The sequence below is a fragment of the Arctopsyche grandis genome, chromosome 1, assembly GCF_051622035.1.
Source record: "Arctopsyche grandis isolate Sample6627 chromosome 1, ASM5162203v2, whole genome shotgun sequence".
Taxonomy (NCBI): Eukaryota; Metazoa; Arthropoda; class Insecta; order Trichoptera; family Hydropsychidae; genus Arctopsyche; species Arctopsyche grandis.
Window position 1 is genome coordinate 17,054,057 of NC_135355.1, and position 18,669 is coordinate 17,072,725.

General features: G+C 31.9%; 1 protein-coding gene across 1 annotated transcript; it reads right to left on the reverse strand.

The window, feature by feature from the left end:
• Nucleotides 1-5,224: 5,224 nt before the first annotated feature.
• LOC143914202 (uncharacterized) lies at nucleotides 5,225-8,842 on the reverse strand. The gene is made up of 5 exons (XM_077434319.1): nucleotides 8,525-8,842; nucleotides 6,254-6,412; nucleotides 6,087-6,179; nucleotides 5,781-6,009; nucleotides 5,225-5,665 (listed from the first exon to the last, which is right to left on the reverse strand). The coding sequence occupies exons 1-5, from the start codon at nucleotides 8,607-8,609 to the stop codon at nucleotides 5,383-5,385; spliced, it is 849 nt and encodes a 282-aa protein (XP_077290445.1). The 5' UTR covers nucleotides 8,610-8,842; the 3' UTR covers nucleotides 5,225-5,382.
• Between the last annotated feature and the right edge of the window lie 9,827 nt (nucleotides 8,843-18,669).

Consider the following 18,669-nt stretch of genomic DNA (forward strand, 5'->3'; position numbering starts at 1 on the left):
TACTCAACAACAACAATAAATAATTTTTGGAGAAAACATTATATTATATTAATAAATTATATTATATCATTATATTATATTATATTAATCTTCGTGTCTTATCTATTTACTCCAATGAACCCTTAATTTATTATTATTAATTATTAATTACACTGTTCGACACGAAAAATGGTTCAGAGACGAGATATGTTTTTTTTAGATCTATGCCCAGTAAACACGAATCTGGTAATAAAAAAATGTTGATTGGCTCGAGATTTCGGATTTTTCTATATCTTGGTGTTTGGTCGATGTCTCAAAATCTGTCAATTTCCTGTTCAAAATTGATATTGGAATCTATTTTTTTTTAATTCAGCTTTTAAAATGCTACCACTTGAAAGTTCAACTAAATTCTCTTTTTTCTTGACTGATAATGACGTAGCTGTCAGAAAATGTTCATTATCAAATGCGATTGAAATTCAATTATTTGCTCCTTCAGGTTTGGGGAAATACTGCGTAAAAGTTATTTTTATGCTATTTTTTCACGTATATCCCCAGACAAACGAATCTTGGTTTTGAATAAGAAATTATGTAAGATTTCAAATACTTCAGGTTGATCATATTCGATACGCAGCTTCCTAATCTAATTTCTTATCATAAAAATGTAATTTCCTAATCATACTTCCAATTTTATCCGCAACATGAAAGATCGTCATCGAGCTGTTCTGAAGTGTCAAATTCAAGTTATTTATTTATTGGAGCGCTAACGCGGTAAATTTAAGAATGCATTCCAAAATCCATGCCGGATCAGAGGAAACCGGTATTGATTGCCGGATTTGCGATCATCGACTGTATATATTGATGTCGACTATGATTAATTAAGATAATGTTTATTAATTATATAAAAAATATTTCTATTTTTATGATTTTAAATCATTCATTCCTGCATGTCGGCCATTACTGATATTTTTTCGCATACCACCAACCATCAATCGAGTACCACCAAGTGGTACGCGTACCGTGGGTTGGGAACCGCTGCTCTAGGTGATTGATCAATTTACATCAGTATTCAATATTATTCCTATTTAAAATACAGTCCACTTGATTCCAAGAACTGATTTAATCAATTTTATTTACGACCATTTTATGTCTTAATGACTTTTATCTTTTAGTGACTTAGTGTTTTGATGACTTTTATAAATTATTCTTTCATTATGTTATTATTACATTGTAAGCTATTTAAGTATGATTAATTTTATATGTATCTTAGATATTCTGTCAAAACTTGTGTTGTTAACTTGTTATCTCTTCCATGATATATTGTTAATGTATTTCTTTGGTGATTTCAATTCTTATATGTAATCTAACAGAGTTAATTACATAAATTATATCAGTTTTCGATTTTATTATACAGTCCACTACGTATGAAGTACTGATTTAATTAATGTATTTACCAATTGAATTTTATTACCAAAATAAGGGCTTCAAACCAACCCGTATCCAATTAACTTGATCTAAGGTTACACTCTTGTTAAATTTGTTTTTATTTATGTAGTATTAACCTACAAATCACTTTATGATGTAAACTTATAAGTTAATTCATATTTACCTTCTAAAGGGGAAATATGGATAGACTCGTGTTTATGTTTGTTAAGACATACAAATGTTCCCCCACCTCTCAATGTAATGCTCAATGAGGGGTATTGCGCACGAACATTTCATTAGACACGCTTATCCGCTGGTAAGGAGCGGACCTAGGGCTTCCAAGCCGGTTTAAACCGAAACGGAAAAGCGGGCTTTTGAAAAACCGAAGTATAGATTCGTCGGAAGTTCAACTCATTGGGTAATTCAGGAGAGTTATATATCGTTAAATAATAAAGGATTTACACAAGAAAGGATCTACAAAAAAAAAGTGAGAATTACAAGACCTTAGCCTTAATATCGCATTCTAGTAAAGTATTGCTGTATATGATTAAAGATCGTTTGAGCAGTTACCTTGGATGGCAAATACCGAACGAACAAGCAGGGTTTGTAAAAGGCAAAGGGACGAGGGAACAAATACTGAATATACGTCAGCTTATTGAAAAATGTCGGGAGTTTCAAACTCCAGCCGTTCTTTGTTTTATAGACTATAAAAAAGCTTTTGACTTTGTGAACTGGGACTATCTGTGGAAAGTTCTACTGGACATGGGAGTCCCCATGCATCTTGTAAAAATAATAAAGATAACAATGCAGTAGTTCGAATCAATTCGCTAAACTCGAAAAATTTTCGAGTACAACTTTGAGTAAGGCAAGGGTGTATATTATCTCCAGACCTATTTAATATATATGGAGAGTATATAATGCGTAGAGCATAAGATGGTTGGAAGGGTGGAGTGTCTATTGGTGGAAAAAAACTATACAATCTTCGGTATGCGGATGACACAACGCTCATAGCTAATAATCATGAAGAAATGGCCGAACTGATCCGTCGTGTTGAAACAGAGAGTAATGTGCTTGGCCTCCAGATAAACCGCCCCAAAAAAAAATTACGATAATTGACCGTCACCAACAGCTGCAAAACAACAACTCAGCTTTAAACGGTATAGAGGTGGTCGATAATTTTGTCTATCTGGGGTCACTCATATCTAACAACGGCGGCAGCGAATTGGAAATACGGCGCCGGATTACATTAGCAAAATCGGCAATGTCACAACTAACGAAGATTTGGAAGAATAGAGCCATTACAACTGCTGTCAAAATCCATCTCGTGAAGAGTCTCGTTTTTTCTGTCTGCCTTTATGGTGTCGAGACGTGGACCATGAAGGCGGCGGATAGACGGAGAATTGATGCCTACGAGATGTGGTCCTGGAGACGGCTACTGCGCGTGCCTTGGAAAGACAAACGCACGAATGTGTCTATTATTGGAGAATTAAAAATCAAGGATAGACTGTTAACAATATGTCTGAAACGTATATTGCAGTTCTTTGGCCACATTGCATGAAGAGGTGAGGAGAGCCTGTAGCGGTTGGTTGTGGTTGGTAGCGTCGAAGGCAGAAGAGCCAGAGGCAGATCCCCCGCACGCTGGACTGACCAAGTATCTGCAGCGACGGGCGCTTCCACGGTAGCAAGTCTTCGCCTGGCCGAATTTAGAACTGAATGGAGGCAGCTGGTTGACCAGACATCATAGTCACGATCTTCAGTGATGAGGGAACCGACAGCAATATAATAAAGGATTACAAAGATGGCAGATAGACAATTCAATCAACTCCACATCATTCCCCAACATGGTCCATCGAACCGGACCCCCCCAGAACTTTTTTTATTAAACAGATGGATTGAAATACATATTTAAAGCCTTCAGTGAAAATTATATCCCCTAGAAAAATATTCCAAGAACAAATGCACCCTATAGACTTTTCTTTGATGAATAATATGTGGTCCAGTGATAAACGCATCTAAATGTTTGCTAATCACAGTATAATTTTAGCTAGTGTGGTGTAAAATTTTATATGAGTGTAATAGCTGTGCGTCCATGATTATCCTATAACTGTGCGTCCATGTTTCTTTTTAATAATTCAAATATTATATATAAAATGACTTGGTTTTGGATTTGAAAAAAAAAGGTCACCTTATTATAGAAACAATGAGCTTTTAACCAGGGACTCGAACCGGAACCGAACCGAAAACTGAAAACCGGAATAACCGTTATTTTTGTCGGAATGAAAACCGAACCAATATTTTTTTCGGTTCAGTAAAATTAATATATTTACTTTGGAATAAACATACAGGACATGTATGTACATACAGGACAAACATACAGGAATGTACATATATTAAAAATATGTTTTGAAAAATTTTAGAAAAATATAATATCGATATCAAACAAATCTATGGAGCTAATATGATCAAAAACTAAATGGAGCTAATATGATCAAAATTGTCAACTTTTTAGTAACCCAAATAGACGAAGAAAACCAGAGTATTAATTATGAAAGACATTATGAAGCAAATATACTGCCTTCCATTAAAAACTGTTCTTTCCCTCATCTCATCGAAATAAAATATGTGGCACATACTTTACAATTAGCATTCATGAACTCATTATATATCATAGATATCAATGAACACATTATAAATTGGCTATCAAAAGTGCGCGATTCAAACACATGTGAACGGAAAAGCACGAGTAAATATGTACACCCATACCTGTAAAATTAACTTCTAGAATAAAACAAACTACTAGATTCTATCTAAACTGTTGTTGCATTTTTGTTCCTGAAAGCAGGACCCGATGAAAAGTTGGTAAGCCTAGAGAAAGTCAATTAAGTATGAATAAATAAAATGTATTTTATTTGCTACATCAGAATCCGCCCTCAATTCTGAAGGGGCAAGCTACACACGCTAGGAAATGTTCTCCTATAAAATTTTAATTATGTATATGATCAAAATGGTTCGGTGAATACATTCCAAATGTGAATCGCTACCAGGATAACCGCCGCTACGAAAGTCGCTCGCGCGGGTCTCCTCTCACACGAAAATTGCCGTACAGAAATTTGCCCAAATCTCGTATAAAAACGCATTTGTTGAGCAATATTCGGGCAATTTTCTGTACGGCAATTTTTCTGTGTGACGAATTTTCGTGCGATAGGAAATCCACGCGAGTGATTTTCGTAGCGGTGGTTATCCTGGTAGCGATTTACATTTGGGATGTAGCCCGTTTACCGATCACAATAAGTTAAAAGCGAAAGCCGAATAAAGAGAGGTATGGTACGGTGTGGGTATATTTACATTAACTTGCCAATATTTCAATGCAAGAGAACCGAAAACCGAAAACCGGAACTGAATTAATATATATTTTTTTACCGAGTTGGAACGAAAAAAATAACGGTTCGATTTTAACTACATATATATATAAATATGCTTTTAACTACATAATGCCAACCAGGTTTAAAAATTTCGTTGATAACACTGAGTAACAAAAAATCATGTTTTTGAGTTACCAGAGCGGAGACTAGCCAATCTTTACTAAGTTTGACCCACTGAATTCGAATATGATATTGATTTTTATTGGTGAGTGATCGTTTACGAGATATGAGCGTTTAAAAAAATCCGCGATTTTTACAGTTTTTTGGCTTTTGCGGTCTTTAACTCAAAAAGATTGGCTAGTCTCCGCTCTGGTATTTTTTTTGTTGCTCAGTGTAATTTTTCATTGATATCTGTAGCTGTTTTTGAAAAGTTTTAAGCCTTAAAATAAAAATTACAATCTACACATTTAAAAAAATTTATTTTTAATAATCACATTTGTAATAAAAATCTAATCTATAGGAATTCAACAATAAAAATACACTTATTTGCTACGAAATTCTAAGATAATTTGTAAATCAATGATTGAATATATTAATATAACCTTATAATAAAAATACTTTAGATATCGTTTGGTCTGAAATTGTTGATTTGTTTGGATTTTCTCTGCTGCTTGTTTGCGGAAACTGGCGTTGTACTTTCCGGATTTATAGTAGTGGTTTTTAACGGATCTGGCGTGACTTCATCTTCTTCGTCATCTGTTGGTTCTGTACCGTTTGATTTTCCGAAAGCTAGACCGAGCAAATTCGAAAAGAACGCTATTCCTTCCTCTGCAGATTCATTCACAGCTTGGAATATCGCTGAAGTATTAATTCCAGCGGTTGCAACTTCTGGTACTTCATCACTGAAAACAAGAAACAAATCGTTAAATTAAAAATATATGTGTACACATTTACGTATGTATGTATGTAGTATGTATGTAGGGACGTAGTTAATGTACAAAGTTTAAAATGACTTACGTTTCGTATTCAGACGCTGTTTCATTTTTAGTAGTTTCCATTGTCATACCATCAGGACCTGATCGGAAACATCCTAACGGGAATTCGAACTGAGATTCTCCTAATAAAGTTGGCTCCAGTTGAAGACAGCCTCTGAGCCCGTCGGTAGTTGGAGCCAGTTCTGTGAGACGAGCGCATAGTTGGGCAACTTTCGATATTAAATTCATGCACGTAGGTTCTGGATTAGGTCCTGTAACAAATATATTTTACGAGCATACACATATAAATATATTTGAATGTATTTTATAATTAGATAAATTAAATTACCTTTAACCGTTTGACTGTGAAGCAAACTGTTTCCATACGAAACATTAACAGCAAACCCGTCTTCTTGGGATAAATATTTCATTCTTACGCATCCTGTGATATAAAAAAATTAAGTACGAGTTTGAATAAAATATTTTTTATCACCTTTTGAATTTTTCATTGCTTACCAGGTCCTCCCAAATCGATAAATGTTAAGTTAAAATCAACGCAGCATATGCATGATGGTCCATCACAAAGGCAACTCCTTTGTCCTCCAGGTGGTGCTTCGTCATTTTCTTCAGCTCGAAGTTCTGGGGATTTCTCACTTATACTCCATTCTAGTAAATCTAAAAAAAAATTAATTGATTTTCAAACCAAAAGATACTTGTACAACATAACGCTCATAAAATTGATTAATTTATTAGTACTTTCTCTCTATTAGAAAGTACGTAAATTATTTGAGCAGAATGCCAAAGTTGTTGACATATAAAAATGTTTTGGGCTATATAAAAATGTAAATATATTTACGATTACAAAATTGTAATGATTATGAATCTATTATATTACATAGATTACGAAACGGTCGTCAAAAAAGTAGTACTTTTGATAGTATGAATGTTGAAAATGCACATGGGTTGATATTGAAAGTGCATATGGGCGTTTGGATCAAGCTCATACAGAAGTCACGACTTATAATAATTTGCATGGGTGGTACCGCAAAAGCGAAACTTTCTTCGGGTCACTGTAAGAACGAGGTCTGTGCCACTTCCTTGATAATACGATATTTAGTCCGACCGTGAAAGTTTTACTCTTTGATTGACGCGTTCGCCGCGTACTCAACATCACTTGGGTATTAATAGCTTTTTTGAAAGAGTAAAGATACCATCGGATAACAACAAATTGACCCAAATCGAAAGGGAAACGAATTCAAGTGCGAAGGTCAAAATCGAAAATATTTCACGTGTCGAAAGTTGCGTGAAAGTGTTTAGAGATAACTACGCTAACAATAACAGTTAAAAAAACCTATAACTACGATATGTACTTATTAATTGTTACAGAATTCGAAATAAAAAAAAAGATTTACTTAAAAGTTTTTCAACATTATTTTCTTTGCATACATACATATGTACACTTTTATGTATGCATATGCAGAAATTGTTATATTAGGAATATAAAAAATAAAACTCATTAAAAAAATTAGTGTAATTTTTGTTAAGATGATCTATTTGAAGATGATATTTAATAAAACCTTGTAAAAAGTCAAACTACTTTATAACCGCTATAAAAATATTTGTGAAGAATTAAATAGGAAGTCTTTATATAATTTGTTTAAATAAAGTAATACCCCGTATAGCCCAAGGAATTTGTTACTTTAAAATAACTAAAATAAAAATACACATAAAGGAGTTACGCCATTCTAAGGAATAAATCAACTTTTTTTTTGTTAAATATTTATATTATTAGAATTTACTCTTTAGTTAGTCTTATATAAACATGTAAATTAAAGATATTTAAAAGAATTTCAAAGATAATCTATTCTACTATTTTTTATAACGTCATAAAACCATAGTTTTGAAAACTTTTAAAAAATTCATTTATCAGTTTAAATTTTATGTTCGCACTTTTATCATAGCATGTTATTTTTACATGATGAATAATTAAATATATTTCAGGGATGTACGACTAAAAAAATTATTTCAAAATAATGTAGTTTATCAACTTAAACTATATATTAAAAAAATATGTAACTTTGTTCGATTTTTGATTCGGAAATAAATCTAAAGTGCGTAGATTCATGCAAATCTTTGGGGGGTAATAGAATTCATTTTGAAGCTATCTATCTATCCACACTTTTGAGTTACTTGGTTGTAATTACAAGATAATAGGATTTTATTAAAAATTTTAAAAATCCGGACTATCTTGAAAACCGTAAGACTAAATAGCTTGCCTAAATATATAAATGACGTCTTCTTATACCCCCTTAAAAGATTTGCATTGATCTACAGTGCACGAGAGTATTTAAACAAGTATAGAATATACATAGTATGTATGTACATGTGTACATATGTATATTCAATGCTTACATACATAGATTATACGATAGAAACATCCAAAATGAACAGTTATTTTAGAATTAAATTTTGCATCTGACCGATCGTTCATTCAAATACTTGTTTGTATAACAGGAAATGCATATATGTATGTAGAATTAAATGAAGTGTAAAACTATTATTAATAGTTGGTCAAACCTAAAAAACAAATATTACGTAAAATCCAATTTGGGCCATCATTGAAAGTGAAACATGAAAAATTACATACTACATACATAGGTAGAAATCAGCTGCATCTACATATGTATGTACGTACACACGTGAAACGAAAACGAGTACAACAATTTTAATGATTTTTTAAATATTCTATTTTTAAGTTGGTCAAACATTCATCTGGCAACCACTCACCTAGTATGCTTGCGGATCTGGTGAGGGTTCCCAAGCAGCTGACGATCAGCAACACCGATAGCAGCGACTGCTTGTAAACAACCATGATTATACGTTGACGACTGCTGGTTTTTAGCTCGTCAAAACTAAGTACTTGTTTTGTTATTTAGTGTTTATTTTTATTGGACGACGATGACTTGGGCTTCGAAGGCGAGAGGTGATGCTGTGGCCGGGAGATCTCAGGCGACTGGCTGGTGTTTTGCCGGAGACACAAAATACCCCAGGCACGCTCTCCTTTTCACGTACTGCATGACAGCGGTGGCAAACCTTTTTTGTCACCTGTCAAATTAAGATGTCAATCGACTGTCTAGTAAAATTGTGCGTTTTTTAAAACGGAAATAGCACACTGTGACTCAGCGTAGATATAAGAATCCTCATGATAATTGTTAGGTATAAAGAACAATTTAGCCGTGCACTTATGTATGTTGGCATTATAGGTAAATGGTAAATCAATCTTAAAGTTCAACCTAGCGTGTATATATTTTAATTTTTTGCAATAACTCAATGATATATGTACATAAATCAAAAAGATATACTGACTAAAGTGAAAAAAGGTTGTGTTTTTTCGTTTGGCGTAGTGTTATTTAATAGTTGTAAAAAATGTGAATCGAATCTGCGAGTTATGTGTTAAATAAAAGTTCAGTTATCTGACTCCATTATGCTATTGGCGAATATGCACTAAATGAATCGTAATTGAAGGGAACTTTTTTCAGTTTATTGCAAAATTACTGTATTCATTTATTTGAATTTGTGTAATTAAGTTGATAAACCGTGGGTTGGTGACATATGTCGAAAACTGCAAATTATGTCTCCTTTCGGAAGAATCGGTCAACTAACATTTCCTCGTAATCTTCGTTATTGCGCACAATTTTCAACATTTTATTTATTTCAACCAAGATATCGTGAAGCTATTTAGTGCTGATCGTTTGATTAGAAAGATTATTGCAGGAAAATTGTTGACAATAGAGTCATTGTTTAAAAGTCATTCGTACCGTTGAGTGACTGTTTTAAACACAACTTTCTTCACACGAACAATGGAGTTTCACCAAATATATAGAAATTTATAAATTTAAATATGTCATTATGTTGTAGAGAACTTAATTTGGGATATATTAAATATTTAAATAATTTAAATACTACGCTAACACTTACTTTTTACGTAACTTCTCTGTCAAATTGTCTATCAAGTAATATAAAACCAGTGTTTTTATGATCATACATATGTATGTACATATATAATATAACAATTTATTTACATTGTCATTATATAAATAAATGCGAATATGTAAGCAACAGTTCTAATATGGATTCAAGATTTTATGAATATTTTTGTTCTGAGAAGTGAAATTTCAAAAAGAATAGAGAAAGTGACATCGATTTTCACTTATGGAAATGTTAAAAATTTGCGTTTCATTAGGTAATATACTTATTGTATAAAACAAAGCGAATTACTTATTTATTAAATTGAAAAACTTTTAATGGTTATTAAATTCAAATTAATTGTGCGAGGTAAGTATAAGTATATAATAACAATTTGGATGTTATTCATAATGAAAACTTTTTTGTTTATAAAAATAAAATTGTGAGAAACTATGTACATATGTACATATAATTGATGAATGAGTAAGCGTATGATGTATTGGATGGACATTTTACTATAGTTGATTTCTTTAATCAATGAAAAATATAAAATAAAATTGATTCGTTATCTTAAGCTCAAAGAATCATTTTTTTATTTTCATATTGTTGATGTTGTTTTTTTTCACTAAAACCGAAACTACTCTCAGAAATTTAAATTGTAGGTCATCTTTTGGAGTGAGCAATTACTATTATAATAATTATTTTGAGCGGTGAGTACTGTGGCGGATGTTTTCGCATGTGTTCCAGTTATTTTAATTTCTTCGGAATTGATTTTTAATTATATTGATGTTGTGCATTCAGGGTGCATCGCACTAGCCTTTCGAGTAACATCAACGATCGGGCAAGCGCGAAACGTGTCGTACCACAACTGTTTAAAATGTTACCAGGTGGGAAAACAGAAAACAACAACAAAATCAACGCTAAAACTAAGTAAATAATTTTTGAAAAGATCAGTTTGCTCAAATTTGTAAATGACTCATGTCCAACTTATTCATGACTCATATTCAGGATATAACGTGCAGGAGACGAGGGAGGAAGGGTGAGTTGAACGGATCATTTTTTTGCGAATTAAAAAAAATGACTAAAAATAAGAGGCTAGTATCTAGCTTGTTTTTTAAAAGGTTTTTTAACTACTTCAATCGTGGTTTTTTGAAGAAATTTCTAGTGTTTTTCCATTATTTTTGGGCGATGGAGGTATGTACGTCACTGCTCATATCAGATAAACAAATCTTTGTATGTTTATTTTCACATTTACTATTCTGGTGTTTATGATTATTGTTATTGATTAAAAAGAGCCAATGTCATATTGTAACTTGATGAAAAATATGTCGTATTATTATATTGACATAGACATGTTTGTACCTAATATTTGTTTTACATTGAATGACGTAAGCATTTCAAGCGATATAACTATGCTAATTTTCAAGTACATACTTTTCAGTAGGTACTTACGTGTCAAAGTATGAATTTGTCAAATTTCGACCTAGACACATCTTACATTTACATAGGTCCAGAAATGTACTTATTTAAGTGAATCGATTTATTTCCAGGCTAAAATAATTTTATTTATTTATTTATTTATTTATTTAATAGTTTTGGACCATTGTGGCATTACAGGAAGAACCTAATGCGCCACAATGGCCTACATTTGAAAAATATATAAAAACATGATAAAAAAACAAGTAAACTGTAAATAAAGGAAAAAAGCAAAAGCAGAAAACATGGTAAAATAAAATAATAAAAAAAAGTAACAAAAGGAAAATAATACATCATTCAGAGAGAAAAAAAAAATAACAAAAGTGTAAAAATTAAAAATAAAATTCATAAATCCCATTCTTTGTTTACACTGAGCAAAATTAAAATAGTATATAAAAATGTACAAAAGAGAAAGAAAAAATAAAATAAAATAAAACAAAATATGAATAAAAAATAAAATCACAGCGAGGCCCAAATGGAAGAGAGTAGATTAAGATTCCACTTAAGATTTTGAGTGGGGCGGGGCGTATTACAAAGCAAAAATAAAAAAAATACGAATCTAATAAAAAAATATATACTTATAAAGCTTATACATAAGTTTATAAATTTATTTCTGGTAAGAAGTTATTTCTAAGTGTCATTTGTGGATAAATTTTATTAACGAGTTAACATAAAAATGAAGTTCCAAGTTTTACAATTACCTTGGTTTGAATGATTAAAACTAGAAATATTATATATTTAATAATATATAGAACTAATATTAACAATTATATATAATAGTTATATTTCTTTTAAGTTAGTAAGAACACCAAAGATATATTATTTTTTTATATGGAATTATTTGATATATTTTAATAGTTACTAATTTATTAAAGGAAGAAAAAGATCTTAGATTAATGTGTTTTCCAGTTTAAAAATTGAACGGCAAGATGCTAGACATAGTCCAATGCACTCAAAGAAGTATACATCAAATAGACTGAATAGAGAGAAATGGCAATGGGTGGGTCACGTGGTTAGAAGAATGGATGAAAGATGAACAAACGAATGGTACCCGAGAGAATTTAAAAGGGTAAAGGAAGGCCACAATGCATATGATTATAAGAAATTAGCAAAATATGTTGGATGAGATGGATGAGAGTTGCACAAAACATGGAAGACGAATTGAAGCGTGTTGGAGAGGCCTTCATCCAACAGTGTATGGCGAATGACTGTAGATGATGATGATGACGATTATACAGTAGCAAACCATATATGTACATAGATTTCACATTGTATATGGTTAACATAAAATATTTGATAATTAATTGTTCTTAATTATTTTTGGGATTGGTGGAATCTCATTAATTCAGTTGAAGACAATGTATTATATATAATATAAGACATTTTCAAATTTATATTTGTGATATAAATTTTATTTTTATATCTACTCTATTAAATATAATAAAAATTGCTTCAATTGTAATTTACAACGGACTCTCTTTGTTATACAATGTATTTACAATTTTATTATTTACATAAAAATACACCTACATATATGTATGTATGTAATATTATTTATAGCCATGCAATAAAGCGGTAGACCTGGCAGCACTGACCGTGCGGTTGTGCCAGAGTATGAGTTGTGTGACCGAGTCGCTGGTGCGTTGAACTCCATCAGGGTCAGTGGGTCAACAGTTTTGGCTTCTCGGCTTGAAGCCGAAATATAGAAAATATTCTTAATTGTAGAGCAAAGGGAACACCGGAAATACGGAACTCGAACGCGATGATTAGGTATGTGTGTAAGTGCCATTTATTACCGACAACATTCTTATAGACGCCTGGGTCAAGGGCTTGCCCAGAAGAAGAGCAGGTGTTTCTGTGTCACGCAAGATGACCATCTAATCCAGATATCGCTCAACTGTGGCATTATAATTCCTCTGGTAGTTGAAAACACCTGTTCAAATTATAATGATACGGAATTCAAAGATAAAGTTAACGAACAATAAAATCGTGTCGTTGAACGATCAAGTTCAGTTATTGTTCTCGTTGTCGCGGTCAAGGCAGCTGTTGAATCTCTGTAAATGGCATTACATATATTATGGAGGTGTAATAAAATATTTATTTTAGCATAGGATATGGGTACTTCTTAATTATTGCGAGATGAGTGCAGATTCACAGAAGCGAAGAAAATAAACGAGTTTCGCTTGGTAATTGTGCATGTCGCTCGTTCCAGGTGAAATATTTTCAACTGTGAACACACACTGGTAAAACGTAACTAATAAATTTTATCATTATATTGAAACAACGATAACGATGCTAATTGTTAAATGCTTTCAGAATATTTAGCAGTTTAAGTATGTAATCAAAGTAGAAGACAAATTAAAATTAAATAGTGGCAGTCGTTTTGATTTCACTGACAGAACAGTCTTAAACCGAAATCTGTACTAGATAGTAATAACCAAATTAAAGAACAGGGTTAACAAACTAAGAAATCTATCAAATAGTGAAGAAATATATCGATTTTCAAAATGATAACTATATGAATTTATATACATTTATTTTATACGTTAGAACGAAGAACGTTTGCACATGCATACATACGTATGTACATACATATGTACATACATAATTCGATGGCTGAGTGCACAGATATTGTATCAATATTATTACCACATAAATTACCTTGAAACGATAAACCTGAATTATTCCAGCATCTACAAACTTAAAATTCGATATAAATTAAAAAATGAACTTGTATGTATCTGTGCACTAAGTCAGAGGTGCCCAACCTTTTTGGGAAATGGGCCGGTTCAGAATTTTGAAATGTATGGAGGACCGGATGAAAATAATATTATTAAAATCCAATTCAAACAAATTTGCATATATTTAAAAAAAAAATAAACAGGTAAATATATATTTTTTAATATTTGTGCATATGTATATAATGTAAACACGGATTTTATACCTAAATTATGCATACGTGTTTATGTATGTATGTACATACATATGTTTTGTTACTATGTACAAATTCTAAAATAAAAAGGTTGATAGCTATTAAAAAATCATTAAAATTATTACATTTATTTATTTTATTCTTTTTACATACAGGTGGATATATACATACATATGTATAATACAAGATAATTATTGCTGGAACAAAAACATGTTAAGATTATAATTGGTGCGATCTTAACCCTTGTTTGGAGAACTAATTTTTATGATGTCTGGTTTCAAATTTGACGTTCCGATTTGTAAAAAAAAATTGATACAATTTTTCTAGCAAATGCTTTTATTTTTGGATAATCAGACTCCCCCAATATAGCATAAAATTTAATTACCGTTTCATTTTTAAGTATTGACTTCAAACTATCATTCGCTTGAAGATCAATTAATTATAATTGGAAATCTTCTTCAATATCGTCGGTATCGATATCAGATAGATTTGGAAAAAATTAAACACTTTTAAATTACTCTTAAAATCTATAAATCATCAATCGCTTTCTGTAATAATTTTATATTGTGAATACAGTTTTCGATCGGAAAATTATGAATAGACAAATTTTGAGAACAAGGAAAACAAATGACGAACTGTCGTCAAACAAAATTAAAACGAAAAGTTGCTTTTTGCATTTCATTTGGGTCTTAACTACCTGGAAGCCATACCCCAATAGATGTTGTGAAGGAATTTCACATTTTTCTCGTATAAATTATCACGATCAGGCAAAAAATTTAAATTATCTTAAAAATTTTACATTTTAAATAAGTTTTTAAAAATCAGGTCAATTTTTTCCTTAGGCCAGATGAAAATCTCTCGCTGGCCGGTAGGTTGGTGGTTGGTGACCACTGCACTAAGCCATCGATATGTAGATCAACAATACGTAAACATGATATAATAATTGCACCTCTCTGAAAATGGGTTCTTAACCTATGTTCATGGGTATTTCAAAGAAAAATTTCACGAAAAAAAATTCACTTCAAGAGTGAATAAACTTTCACGATGGCTTCGTTATAACTGGTTAAGTGCTAAGACGTGGAAATATATTTATAGGGAATAAACATATGGTACTATTGTTGCATATTTGTTGAAGTCATTTTAAATTAATTATTTCTATGTATATGATGTGAAATATATACATATGTATATTTTACAGTCTAATTAAATAGAATGAACATGCCATAATTTAGTCTTCAATTATAATGAAACATTTATCATTTTTTCGAAAAACATCATAATATTTATTACTAACTAGCTGAACCCGGCATGCGTTGCAATTTCACAATAACGCATGCAATTCCCGTTCCCGTTCGCGAAAATTTATAAAATTTACAAGAATTATTTGTCGTTTAGAAAATTAAAACATGAAAAATGAATCAACAAGAAAAAAAAATGAATTTAATCATGAACTCAAAATAGAATTGTGGATAAACTTGATTTTTATGTTAAAAAAAGCTTTTTATAATCTCTGATATGTTTTGGTAAATAAAAAATCCTTGTAATTTATGTATATACATATGTATGTACATATTATATTATAATTATGTGCGTGGTAGACATCATCACCTCCTGCTCGCACAGCTTTTATCGAATGGCTCGTATTCCAAGAGCTATTCGACTTCTTAATGAAATCTTGAATGTGATATTTTCCACCTTAGTGAGCATAAATTATCGGAATGTTATTCTAACCTATTTGTCTGGTAGTCGGCGCTCATCATTTTTTTCAAGATTGAATGTGATGTATGAGTGAAATTTTGATTTACTCGCTTCCATTTGGGCCTCACAGGGATGTTTTTGTATTTGTAGTTGGTTCTTATTTATTGGAACTGGCTGTATGTGCAAGACATTCCCTACGTTGTATTTTATTATTTGATATTTTAATTTATCTGCTATTATTATAATGCTATTGTTTTTTTATGATTATGTATAAATGTATTTTTGTCTGTGTATATACATTTTATTGTGTATTTTCTTTTTATAAGACACTCGCTGAACCCGGAATGCGTTGCAATGCCACAATAACGCATGCAATTTCCGTTACCGTTCCGTTTTTTTTCACAGTAAGTTTCCCATACAACAAACATGCATACAACAAATCCTGAAAGTTCCATCGTAATCGGTCAAGTGGTTCAGGAGCCTATACGAGACAAACAGACAAACAGTTCTGGCAATTCTCTTGCCGAATGCGTGAAAAATGCAAACATGTTGCCCAGTTCACGGATTCCGTAAATTCTTTGGCGAATGCGTGTATATGACTACATACATATTTTTCGATCATCTCATATGGCTTATACATAAATTAATGTCATTTTTATACATTTTGATCAATATTTTAACAGTGAAACATATGTATGTAGTCATATTATACATAATAATATGTAAATTAAACATCCTTATTCAGCTGTCACTTTGACACTTGGTTATAATATAACACGCTGTCCAGTTCACGCATTCGGCAAAGAATTTACGGAATCCGTGAACTGGGCAACGTGCTTGCATTTTTCATGCATTCGGCAATTCTCTTGCCGAATGCTTGTAATAGACAATTTCATGGATTCGGTGTAACATATAAATATATATATATATATATATATATATATATATATATATATATATATATATATATATATATATATATATATATGTATATATATATATAAATTCCCTTCTCTGTTTTTTATAATTTGTAATTTTTATAAAATTGTATATATATGTTGTTTTTTTCATCTTTAATTTCTATAGTTATTATTTTGTTTCTTTTCTATTATATTTTTGATCATTGTGGCGCAATAGGAATTGCTGTAATGCTAAAATGGTTCAAACTTTAAATAAATAAATTACTTGCTGCATACATATGTATATCATATTACTTACTAAATATACATATGTATATATATATATATATATATATATATATATATATATATATATATATATATATATATATATATATATATGTATATATATATATATATATATATATATATATATATATATATATATATATATATATATATATATATATATATATATATATTATGTATATATATCATCATCATCATCATCATCATTTACAGCCATTCGCCATCCACTGCTGGATGAAGGCCTCTCCAACACGCTTCCACTCGTCTCTGTTTTGCGCAACACTCATCCATCTCATTCCGCACATTTTCCTAATTTCGTTCACCCATCTTCCTTGCGGTCTTCCTTTTACTCTTTTGCCTTCTCTCGGGTACCATTCAAGCACTTCTTTTGTCCACCTTTCGTCCATCCTCCTAGCTACGTGACCCGCCCATTGCCATTTCAATCTCTTCACTCTATCCACTATGTCCACTACCCTTGTCATATTTCTCACCCACGTGTTCCGCTTCCTGTCTTTCCTCGTTATGCCAAGCATACAGCGTTCCATACTTCTTTGAGTGCATTGGATTTTATTTTGCATCTTGGCGTTCAGTGTCCAAGTTTCACATCCATACGTCATCACTGGCAAAACGCATTGATCAAAGATCCTTTTCTTCAGGCAGAGTGGCATTTTTGATTTAAAAACAGCATTCATCCGTCCAAATGCACTCCACCCTAATTTCATACGTCTCTTTATCTCTTCATTTTTACTACCAGACATGTCAATTATTTGACCTAAATATAAATAATTATTTACTACTTCTACTGGTTTATCATCTAAGGGGATGCTATCGGGCATGCAATAACTATTGAACATTAGTTTAGTCTTATCTACGTTAATTTTTAATCCTACTTTTCTACTTTCCCTGTCCAGCTGTGTTAGTCTGATAAGTAGGTCAGCTGAATCACGAGCTACTAAAACTATATCGTCTGCGAACCGAAGGTGACTCAAAAAGCGACCATTGATGCTTACTCCGGCTGTATCCCAATCCAATTTCCTGAAAACTCCCTCAAGCACCGCATTGAATAACTTGGGCGAGATTGTATCTCCTTGTCTTACTCCTTTTCCTATGCTAAATCTATCTGTACCTGAAAAAATTTTAACCGAAGCTGTGGCATTCTTATATATTGCAGCTAACAGTCCCACATAGGGTTCCGGCACTCCCTGTGTTTGTAGAGCGTTAAGTACTGCATTATGACTAACTGTATCGAAGGCTTTCTCATAATCGACGAAACCTAGGCACAATGGCCGTTGATATTCGTTGGCGCGCTCGATTAGTTCGCCAACTACTTGGAGGTGGTCCATTGTGCTGAAATTTGCCCTAAACCCTGCCTGCTCTATAGGTTGGTTCTCGTCGAGGATATTCTTCAGCCTTTCTGTAATAACCTTCGTGAAGAGCTTGTAGACCGCTGAAAGTAGACTAATGGGTCGGTAGTTCTTGATATCGCTTTTGTCGCCTTTTTTGTGTATTAAAATGATAGTTGCGTTATTCCATCCTTCTGGTATAGCTTGGTTCTGGATGCATTTGCTGAAAAGCCTAGCTAAGATATTAATTAGGGGGGGGCCGCCACATTTTAGTAAGTCAATGGGAATATTATCTTCCCCTGGGGATTT